General features: G+C 34.1%; 1 protein-coding gene across 5 annotated transcripts in view; it reads right to left on the bottom strand.

The window, feature by feature from the left end:
• Positions 1 to 12,349, bottom strand: part of MPP7 (MAGUK p55 scaffold protein 7) — a 236,151-nt gene that overhangs the window by 29,660 nt on the left and 194,142 nt on the right. For 3 of the 5 annotated variants that reach the window (XM_056136933.1, XM_056136950.1, XM_056136966.1), the window contains 2 exons: positions 1,144 to 1,167; positions 529 to 699 (listed from right to left, as the gene is read on the bottom strand). In XM_056136933.1, the coding sequence (XP_055992908.1) occupies positions 529 to 699; positions 1,144 to 1,167 (195 nt within the window). The remainder of the gene's footprint in view (positions 1 to 528; positions 700 to 1,143; positions 1,168 to 12,349) is intronic. The other 2 variants (XM_056136941.1, XM_056136958.1) reach the window with 1 other exon arrangement.

Below are 12,349 nucleotides of genomic sequence, written 5' to 3'. Positions count from 1 at the left end.
ATGGTGCATTCAATATGCCAAAAACAGTAACAACAATTCTCACAATGGAGACATAACTGGTGCCCACTTGAGCAAATTGATGAAAAACATGAGGACAGTGCTACAATGCAGTGCTACTATTAAGATTTTGGAAAGAATTTACTTTTCTTTACTTAAAAATATTGAATCACTGTGAGATATACAGTTCCAAAGCTGTTCATGATCAGGTTTCAGTCATATAATGTTTCAACAACCAAGCTTCTACCAGTGTATCTTTCCCACCACCAATGCCCCAAGTTCTCCCTCCCTCCCTCTCCTTTTGGGCATATGGTTTACAAATACAAATACAGAGAAGAAATGTGCATATGTGATGAAAATGTTTTTTAAAACTTTAATAAAATTTATTTATAACTAAAATAAAAAAAAAAGATGCTTTAGTAGTCTCCAAGTGCCATGTTCAAGCTACTGTTGCTATTTTTTTTTAAGCAACATAATCTTTTAAGTTAAAAATAGAATGATTTCCTTAGAAAGATCCACAAAAACACTTACCAACCAAGACCACAAGTCTGTACTTGTCATTAGTTTGTCGCCGATAGGGTGTCACTTCTTCATAGGTGGGTACATCAGCAGTATCGTACTGGTCACTCTTCTTGCATTCATACATAGATTTATTTGTTTTCTTATCTTTCCTACTAAGACGGAAGCTTCTCCTGAAACCAGCTGCCAATTAAAAACATTTTTTTTACTCTGAGTAATAAGAACCAGAAACTGAAACCTCTCAAAGGCGTATTTTAAACCCTCTAAAAGTTGGGTTACATTTTATTCATCACATTATTATAAGTGCATTAGTAAAAAAAAAGGTATTATTAAAAGCATCCTTGTATTGAAAAATAGCAATGCATGAGTATCATCTAACACTTTTGTTAGTTATAATACAAATTTCATCTGGTTCTATAAATCATGGAGTTCTTTTAAGAAATTAATGTGTTATATAACTATGTAATAAAGCAAAATAAGTCAGTAATTTATAGAAAATTTACTATGAACTAGTGAACACTTGGTAAGGTTAAAAGCATGGTAGCAACACTTAAAATATGAACAATGAATTATTTGATTCAAGAATACTTGAATCATTTATAGACTAAGTGTAGCCTAATAACATACCTGTGGCACAAACAGCATCTATTGCTAAATAAAAAGAAAATTAAATTAAAGGGAGTACAAGATCAAATATGCCTACTCAAGGGTCAGGCTGATAGTACCAGCCAAAAAAACCCAGTGTGTCACAAAGAGAAATTTTTTTAATTTTTATGAGACTCTAGACTTGGAGTAATGACCAAGTCTAAGATTTTTGTTTTTTCCTTTTTTCAAACTAGGAAGTTCCAGACTTATATTTTGAAGTCCATTCAATGTGGAAGTTCTATAGTTTCAATTTGTGTCTTAATAGGTTAATGGCCTCTTACTGTCATTGTCCTCATGTTGTTCATCAATTTGCTTGAGCCCAGTAATGTCTCCATTGTAAGACTTGTTGTTACTATGTTTGGCATATCAAACACATAGGGTAGCTTTCCAGGCTTTGCCATGTGGGCGAGATACTCTCGGTAGCTTGCCGGGCTCTCCGAGAGGGGCAAAGGAATTGAATCCGGGTCAGTTGGGTAGGCCGCACGCAAGGCAAATGCCCTACCAGCTGTGCTATGGCTCCAGGCCTCTTACTAAAATAATTATTTTTTAATGTGTATTTTTTTTGGTAAAACTTTCTACAACTCTGAGCTAAGATTTAACAAATAAACCTTTAAAAGGATCCTTTTCTTAGATGGTTTCCATTTTATTCTGCTTGCTTTACATATTCACTCGCTGCTCTGGTTTTGTTCTCCTTTTTCGAATAGTAGTGATTACCATAAACCATTACAAAATTTAGGAGATGTGCATTCAATCTTTATCCTAACCAGTCTTTTGACTCTTTCAAAATCCAGACTTTTAGGGAAAGAAAACACATCTGCTTCTTTGTAGAGAGAGAGGAGGGGGTGGGCCACACCTGGCAGTGCCCAGGAGCTACTCCTAAACTCAGTGCTCAGGGCTCACTTCCAGCAGTGCTGGAAAATCATAAATTGTAAGGGATTGAACCTGACCCTCTTGCATGAGAGACATGTATCATTGATCTATCTATCCAGCCAAAACAGTATGCTTACCACATGTATTTTCCATCACAGCTCAATAGCACCAAAAATACAAGTACATTTTAGAATGTATAATAATATTCTCTTTAAAAAGAATATGAATGAAATTTAAATAGAAAGCTCATAAAGCAGTACTTAATAATGAAAGGTAAATATTTAATAACATCTGTGAAAAATTTTAGAAAACAGAAAAACATAACGGTGAACTTCAGATATCCAGAGAATTCAAAATAAAGACAGTACTACAAAAACATTATCGATGAGTACGGAATTCTTTAACTTACCTTTTAGATTCAGGGTTTAATGGAAACCACCCAGGATATTCAGAATAGAATGACAAATGTTCATCTAAATATATTCCTGTGGCCCACCAAGAAACAGTCTGATTTTGAGGATTATTTGAGGGAAAATATTTAGGAGGATTTGAAACAAGGAAGATAATTGCTCCGAAGTTCTCACCAAAGGTAGACGGTAAAGGGGAGAAAGCAAACAGGACAAGTGACAAAACACATTGGCACTTTGCATTTAAGAAGAGATTCTAACTAATATTGTCACAATGGACCCTCCTCTATCTTAACTACCTTTGTAATACTCTATCTCAAAGTGTTTAAATAAAATAAAAAATTAAAAAAAGAGAGAGAAGAGATTCAAAGGAAGAAACAAGGAAAATGTGCTAATTCAGTATCTTAGGGTTAAGAAAGGATGTATGAATTATGCAATCATACTGCCAAGACAATTCAAACTTGTTTATTTTTAGTGGTTTTCAATAATTTCTCTTCTTAATTTAGCCAATCTCACTTAGCCATGCCAATCTCACTTCCAGCTCAGTCACCAGTGACTGCTGGTCTAGGCTCCATTATAAAATTGGAGCTAGTATAAAACAAAAACAAACAAACAAAAAAATGTCTAATTAGCTATTCTGACTATTTCAGAGAGTTTGAACTTCAGGTTCCCATGGTTCCTACCCAACAGGAAGCAATTTAGGTTAAACACAGAACAAGGATTTCCTTCACAAATATGCAAATCACTGAAAATTTATCACATGGAATTGGACCTTATTAGGACGTAATGCGCCACAAAGTGAATGAAGTTCTAAAGTAACAACCTGACCTTTCTGATTAGTGAGTCTCAGCTAAATTCTGAATTTTTTTTTTTTGAGTGGGGAGATAGCCACACTCAGAGCTAAGGGGTTAATTGTAGCTCAGGTCAGTCATGTGTAAGGCAAGCACTCTATCTACTCACTATACTATCACATCAGCCCCTAAATTCTGAATTTCAATGTGATTGCTTACCATCTTTCTTTCATCATAAACAACAAAGAGAAAGATAAGGCTATCTGATTTCTGAGGAGGGTGGTGATGTTAGCTGTCCAATTCTTAGTAGAGGACAGGGGGTGAGGGGTTGGAAGGATGTTTTGCCTGAAACCTGATCACTGACAGCACTGTAACTCATGTGGTTAATCACAATTCACTAAACTGAAGTGACAAAATGGGTAACAACCAAAAACACAGTCTCATTCCTGTTTCATTAATATAAACTTCAAGAAAGTGGAACAGCGCCGGTATTTCCACAAGTGAAAAGTTTCATGGGGCAGAGAACAGAACAAAACACTGCCAGTGGCAAGGCTTTGAGCTGGCAGGCACTTTGGTGGCCGTCCCAGCCTGCTGTCACCATCCATGTCCCAGACATGATCCTGCACTCACTTTGACAATGATGACCAATGTGCTCTCCACATGTGGGTTGGAAGGAAGCTTTGTCAGGGAATAACAAGTGGTGAGAGGCAACGGACTCTGAGAACTGGTCTGCAAAACTGAGCTGTGGGTTGGGGAGGGACACACAAGTGTTTTGAGGGGGGAGCCTTGAGATGCTGACGCAGGAAACAGATGCACACTCTAGCGGGGGTGTGGCTTGGGAATGTATGTGGGAAACCCTATCACTGACAGTGCAGTGAACCACAGTGATTAAAAATAAAAATATTTTAATTGAGGGTAAAGACAGTATCTACTGCACATAGTTGTTAAAGATTAAATAGTTCAGGTAAAGTCGCGGTGAAGCATAATTCCTTCACTGCAGATTAGTATTTGATCATGTCTCCAGCTAATTAAATGTACCTCGAAGGTAGGAACATGTTATACTTTCTTGTGCTCCCACATCACAGTCTAGCAAGAAAGGGGAACAGTAATTGAGGGGCATATTAAGTTTTAAATTGGCCAGTGTTATAAGAGAAAGAATTAAAATTAAAACCAGGTACAAAATGTTTTATATTCTCAGAATCTATGAAAGTAGCAAGGTGAGTTTTGAAGAAACTTGGCAGATTTAGTAAGCATTACCTGCCTTTTTTCAGATTCTCTTTCTTGGGATGAATGTTATTTCTGAAATACATTTAACTTTAAAGAGTTTTCTTCCTTCCCTCCCACCTTCCTTCTTTTTTTTTAAATTATCTTTCACTATATGGAATATGTCATCCCATTCTTTTCTAATTTGAAAGCTTCCTATCTTTCTCTTTTTCTTTTTTTGGCTTGTTGGGTAAAACCTGGTGATGTTTGGGGGTACTACTGGCTCTGCACTCAGCAGTGCTTGGAGAGCACCTTCCTTGTCATGATCCTTCTGTTCATTCACATAGGTTCCTGTATGCACCGTTTTTATACCGCACAATACAAATATACACACACACATACACACTGGCACATATACTGCACAGCATACATATGCATACAGATACACATGAATGAGAAAACAAGAAAATTGGGCTGACTTGGAAGAACCCAGAGTATAGGACAAGCCATCAAGTCCAGAGAATGCAGTTCTGATGATTTCTCACACCCTATGAAGAAAATCAGGTTATTTCTCTAGAATTGCCTCTTAGCACATTGGGCATGTCTTCAAGGCAGGACAGAGATTGGAAATTTCAAATTTGGCTAAATAACAAGTGTGGTGTCAGGAGTCCTTGGTTGAGCCGAAGTTTAAGGAAGAATATATTCTGTGTCAGGAAAAGGGGTTAGTAATTTCTTGCCATCAGATCTTATTTGGATCTCTGACTAAAAATGAGACAGAAAAAGAAGTAAAGATTTGTGTTTAAATAGAAGGCAAGGAAAAACAAAGGTAAGTAACCCAGAACCTACTTAATTTCCATTCATTTTCCACGCAAAAGTCTGAACAAGTGCTGACTTGAACAAAGGTGAAAGGAACAGTAAGGAGAAATGGAGAAATAGGAACAGTTTTACACACAATGTATTTTCCTTTTATTTCACATTTTCATAATTTATAATTGGCTCAAGATTTTTACAGACAGAATTTTTTCCAGGGCGCTTACCCACAGCTGCTAGAGATTTGCATTTTCTTTCTTTCTTATTTTTTTTTGGTAAGGGAGTGACACATTGACTTTATTATGTGGGAAACAGAAAAGCCGAGAGATTTTACAGGAAGCCTGTAGCTGCAGGTCAGCAGCCTAACTACCAGGAGATGCTGCTACTTATCTAACATTGCCCCGAGAAGGCATTTATGATGACTTGTTAACTTACTCACTCAGTAATTTGACCTTATTCTTAGGTTAGTAAACAATGTACATTTACACCTCTAGAATATATAACTGGCCATTTTACTGCTCTCTTATGCAATGACTGATCACTTGTCTATCATTGTACTTTAACTATTAAAGGGATTGCGATTTTTTCATGTTTTTTACTCATCTGCAGAAATTGCTGAGCATATTTTGTCGTTTTTACTCTAGGATCTGCATAAAACATCTACACTGTATCTCTTAAGCTGTAGTGCTTAGCCCTATTTTTTTTTTTTCCCCCTTAGCCCTATTTTTGCTGCAATTTTTTTAAGATTTCCAATTTTCCTTTAAACTTTTTTCATAAGAAATTTTAAAAGTTTATGTAACTGAATATGAGTTGAACTTTTTCCTTGGTAGATAACTTACATATTTTTTACCTTTTTATCTGATAAACATTCACCTATATTTCCCTATCTTAAAAAAATGATTGCATGACTTTACATTTAATATTTTATATTCTATGGAATTATTCAGCTGTTACTCATTAGATCAAGCTTGTGAGGTGAGGCCATAACAGAAGTTTCTAAAAAACTAATGAATGAACTTGAAACAACAAACAAATTTACTACTTTATGTTAATGCATTTGTTTTACCTAAGTACCAGATTATTATCTTATGAAATAAAAGATAAATCTTGATCTGAGTTTTGATCATTCTTATTAATAAATAATAATACCAAAACAGCTATTAATAGATACTGAGAATTTACTAGATGATAGATGCCACTCATAAATGATTTAAAAGAATGAATTCATTAATTCTCAGAGTAGCCAAATGAAGTAGCTATAACAATCCATAGAGATTAGTAGCCCTTACTGTGTAATAAAAATGACTGCCAAAGCTTTCGTGTAAATGTTACAGAAAAAAGTTATGAAGAAAATCTGAGTTCTTTATATACGTAGATATGTAATACAAATGATGATCTCTTTATTTAATATTAACAACAAGTAGTTTAATTCAGGGATTAAATATAAATTTTGTTAGATTTTTGTAAAATATAATTACATTTTTAAAACTCCTCTATATTCAATATAATGTGTAAAATACAAAAATGTGTAAAAATATCATTGCTTTCAAAGAGGTCCTTGCATACTAGAGGAGACAGAAAGTATGCCCAAATACTTAAATTATAGATGGCAATTCACAATTTAGGATCATTAATGTAAACTAATACTTTACAGAACATAATAATGTATTTTATTACACTTGTTATTTCTAAGTAAAAAAGCAAACTCAAGCAGTAGTAATTTGGCTATTTTCAAAGCAAGTTCATGAAATCATATTTATGTACCTCGAATCATAGAAGAATATTAAACTTAATACTTATATATGTAAATAATTCTGTTATTCAAATAAATATAACATTGTAGGTCAATCATACTTACATATCTAATAATTTCCAAGGTTGGCAACATTTTTAAAAGAACTCAAATGCATCCAAAATACACAGAAGTACGGGAATGATTATATTATGAAACACCATTTCAAAAACTGTGGTTGATATCATTATATTGCACTTATAAAACTAAACAGTACCACAGAATGCATTTTGAGATATTATTACACAGGGAGGGCTAGACAGGATGAATGAGTTATGCTTGTCCCATAAACTAAGTATTTTTACTATTATAAAGACTGGGATAAAATAGAAATATAAGGAAAAAGCCCACAATGGTTCTGTTAAGGAGATGATTGTGGAAAATTGTGTTTCCTTGCTTTCAAACTTTCTTTCTATAATTATATCATTGCAAAAACACAGAAAATTTAATATATAAACTAACGAAGCTCAGAACTCAGTGCATTGTGTGGGTTTATCATAGAAAACAAACAACAACGAACATTTGACTATGTCTCAAAAGCAGACTCTAATCTTCACTATTTTAAAATTATTGTGATAATTTTGTATTTATATTCTAATCATTAGACATAGCTAGGAAATTAAATAACAGAAAAAAAGTAATTTAAGTAAAACAATAAAAATTCATTTTACTTATTTTTTTTTCTAAGGCCACAGCCAGCAGTACTCAGGGATCATTCCTGGCTTTGCTTATAGGACTATATGGGTGCCCAGGAGTGAATCTGGGTTAGCCACATGCCAGGCTGCGGCATCCGCATGCTACCTACTGTACTATCTTTCTGACCCCACAGTGAAAAATTATTAAGTTGAAGAAAGACAGGAAACCACTGTCTCACGTAAGAATTAAAGATGACAAAAGAACTACCGAAGAGATTTGAAAACTAATGATATTAATGTTCAAATGAATAATATTCACATAAAATATTTTTAAAATAATTATCAAAATCATAATCTTGGTTCCTATAAATAACATTAGTGCAAATTTATAATAAAATATTTATAATTTTAAAGATTTTTTTCATAAAAATTTGAGCTTTTAAAAAAAGACATAATTTTATGATAAACATAACTATTAGTAGGAAGACCCCAAACAGAATTTGGGTAGGTGATCACCAACTAATTTTTGGAGGATCTTATTGAGAATGAGTGAATGAGAGTGGACTGGAACCTGCCTTTCTGTTAACTCAGGGGGAAAAAATCATTTTACTAACTGCAGTTGTTTCAAATGGGGCAGTTTCAAACTTCAAATTTCTTTTATATATAAATGAATCTGATCTAATGTCAGTTACTGTATGTTCTCAATATTCTTAACATGTTTAAATTTTATAGCTGTTTGTAAAATGGGAAATTATGAGTATCAGTGAAATCTGAACTGTAAAAATATTGGTCAAATGAAACCGCAAATATTAGACTTATAAAAGGATTCACCGTAAGGCTACTTAAATATTTTAGAAACATTTTAGAAACATATTTGATACAAGCACAGTTTTAAAATATGCTTAGTAAATACAAGATAATAAAACAATTAACATTTTAATTATATTCCTCTCGCCTTAAGAAATGTATATTCCTTTCTTTTTTAAAGTTAGGAAAATTGCCAAAATAAACTACCAAAATATATTTCTTACAACTTAAAACACTGGATTGACTTGACCAAGAAAACATTTTAAATGTGCAATAGGTATCTTAATTACAAAGAAGAGTTAATATATTTTTAAGGTTATGAAAAAATCCTCAACACTAATGAAAGCCAAACAGCTGGTAATTATTATATAATGTTAGGCCCCTGACAACAAAATGGTGAAAACTTACATTAAAATAAACATTTCTAACATAAAGGCAATCTTATATAAATCATGACAGATATGTAAAATCTATGTAGTCATATGTTCCTAAGACATTATTCTGCCAATTGTAAAATGATCTCAAAAGCAATGGGGAATAATCATGAACATTTTAAACAAATAAAAATCTTCAAAGTTTTAGCTGAAAAGAAATGGCACTAAAAACTATATGTTGGGGGGGCGGGGAAAAAAAGCTATATATGTTACCAAGATCTGAAGAGGTGGTGTCAAATCTTAGTTTCCACAACTACTATAAAGTAAGCTTGTTCTCTTAAACACGTATCTCTCTCTGCTTTTTCCACTCTGGAGAAGCCCGTGTATTCTCTTGAACATGTATTCCTCTTCCTCTCTTCATGTCTTTCTAAGTAAATTAGTTCAATTAAAAACTATCTGTCTTCACTTAATAAATAAGTCAATAAATAAATGCCCGAGAGGAAAAATTCACCAAAGAAACATGAATGCAGTTGGTGGATTATAATCTCACCGGACATACACACACGTACATACACACACCCATTTGAGAAATCATTTGACCAAAGAAACAGAAATTTCATCTCTGAAATATTACAAGTGCAAAGCTGGACTCCATAAAATGTAACGAAACGTGCCCAAGTGCAACAGATAATCTGAACTGTTCCCTCATCTCAAGTGGAAAATAAAAACAGAAGAAACTCAAAGCAGTTACTAAAATCAAGGAAGCTAATATATCAATTTGCAACTCTCAAGAAGAATTAGATCTAAGAAAATTTTACTATACTACTTTTAAAACAAAACACAACACTACTATTTAAAAAAAATAAGAAAAACTGTATGTGAATTTAATTATCTGACAGCCAGCAAATATCAAAACGAATTATTATGCTTTCAGAATTTTAAGAAAACAGAGTAAGCATGGAGAAAAATGAATACAAAATATAGTTTTGAAAAGGTTTCAAGTTTTAATATATTTTTAAAGTTGAGTGTATGTATGTAAAGTATAATACTCCAAATCAGACTGACTTCTGTCAGAGAAAATATTCCCAAATCGTATTGCAGACACATTGAGATTAGAGTTCTTTCTTGTTCAAGAAACACTATACCACTTTTGGAAGAATGCTTCTAATGGTTCTCTTTGTATATATTTTATTGTTCTGCATACTAAGGCAGTATATTTAGGCATAGCTGTGCCTAAATAGTATTCTTTAATAAAATGAAATATAACTAAATATCAAAACACTCTTTGCTAGGCAATATGACTTGTTTTGGACCAGTGCTCATGCATAGCAAAAATAAAAAACAGGATGAGCAAATAAACAAGCAAAAAATCCCAAACAAACAAAAAAAGTAGGTAGACATGTAAAAAAAAATAACATTTTAAATAACATCTATTAAATTAGTCCATTTTAAATAACAAAAATGGACAGTTTTATTGTATTGAAATTTATGGTAAACAGTTCATTAGAAAGAGCAGCCCTGACTTAAAAAAAAACTCTTAAAACCTCTAAAAGAATGCACTATGTCCTATATCAGGTGCAGGAGGGGACAAAAATACTGATGCTTTTTCTGGAAACCATTTGCTAGAGATTGTTCAAAGGCAGATGCAAAATAAACAGTGCTTTGAAAACTGACTAAGATTTCTACAACAGGTTAAGAGGAAAAATATTCTGTAATTCTACGTTTAAAAAACATTATTTACCTGGACTATTTTGTACTATAGTAGGAAAGGACAATCTTTGAAACTGATAATTCTTTCACTTGTTGTTCTAATTGTTCCACTTGTTGCCCTTTTGATGTCAAAAGATACACACAAACATCCTTCCCCTCAACCCCCAAATAAACTAACTTCTACCCTAACCACTGAAGCGAAACAAAATTTTCAAGAGTTTGTGGGAAGAAATTATACCTAATATTTATACATGTTAATCAATTTAACAAGCTGGCAAGCTCCCCGTGACATATTCAATATGCCAAGACACAGTAACAAGTGTCACAATGGAGACGTTACTGGGCCCACTTGAGCAACTCCATGAACAATGGGAGGACAGTGACAGTGATTTATACATGTAAAAGAAATGCTTGACTCTACTTATGCAGGCATACAGGCTCAAAGGGATTCAAATTCATAACATATAACTTTCAAAAATTAAATATATGGCATATTACTAATTTGCCTGAATATTACACAAAATTTCTGCAAATATACAACTTATGTTGTCCAATGGTCTTATGTTGTTCATTTCCCATCTTTCCAATAAGCATCAAACTTTTGCCAATAAACAGTGACGGCTAAGAAATGCAGTTTCTCACATACTGTAAGGACTATACCAAACACTTCTGCATTCAACTAGTGCAAACTTATTATACTAATTCATTTACAAACAGGCATTCGGTGTGTGGAGCATTTTGTTACATCTTTTAAAAGTGTCAATGCAGAAAGATTTTGATATAGGATATACTTTTCAATAATGCACCTTAGTCATCAAGTTAAGGGTGACTGCTATTTGCTTTTTTTAATGCTCCGAATTCATGTTTCTCTGTGCTTCTAACTCTTAAAATCAGTGAAAATCAAATCCTTCACCGGGGGACTCTTAGCCTTGTTTCATCACAGTGGACGTGGCTAGTCCCATTCTGCTCTCTGAGTTATTCTAGCCTTAGGGCGGGTGACTTCTGCATTTTTCTCACCCTTGAGACATGGGGTATAGAAACAGAGAAGCCCTCATGGCAAGACTAAATTTCCAGGAACTATTCTAGGATGAATAAAGGAGCCATGTGTCTGCCCTGCGGAAGGTTATCCGCAACCAGCAGCACACTGACCTACCTGGGAGGAGGTGGGGTCTGCTTGGGATCCAAAACATCCCAGGATACTTTAGCTCTTTGCACAATATTCAGAAACTCACTAGAAAATGCCACAAACCCACTCTATTTTGTTGGCTTGTATTTACTCAATTCTTTCTTTTAATGACACATCTGATTTCCCAGAGGGTAATTTTTTTTTCTCATGCAGTCATTACCACAGATATACTGAGAGTAGAAGAGAACAGAGACACTCATGAAAAAGTCTTTTGCTTTTTGCTATTCCTGAAGCATTGACAGGATTGCAAATCACGGTACCTAAATAAATTTAAATATGCCAGGTCATGTCACTGGTCTGCCCAGACTCCACTCACACTAAGGCAAAGAGCTAAGGGAATTCACTTCATTCCCCTCCCCTCCACAGCCACTGTTACCTCACAAGCCTCAATTTCTTTATTATTCTCTCTCTAATCCACTGTGCCCTGGCCATACTGCTCTCCTTCACTGGTCCTCTGCTGCCATCAGGGCTGTACTCAGTCTGGGTACATGCCAGTTCCACTACCTGGAAGGCTCAGATATGACCTGAAGCATGGCCTCTGTAACCACCCTTCTGAAACTGCAACCTCCCATTCCCCATCACCTACTCCTCTTCTGCTTTTCT

The sequence above is a fragment of the Sorex fumeus genome, unplaced genomic scaffold, assembly GCF_029834395.1.
Source record: "Sorex fumeus unplaced genomic scaffold, SorFum_2.1 ptg000007l, whole genome shotgun sequence".
Taxonomy (NCBI): Eukaryota; Metazoa; Chordata; class Mammalia; order Eulipotyphla; family Soricidae; genus Sorex; species Sorex fumeus.
The sequence above is the reverse complement of the archived record's forward strand: the minus strand, read 5'-3'. Positions and strand labels throughout refer to the sequence as shown.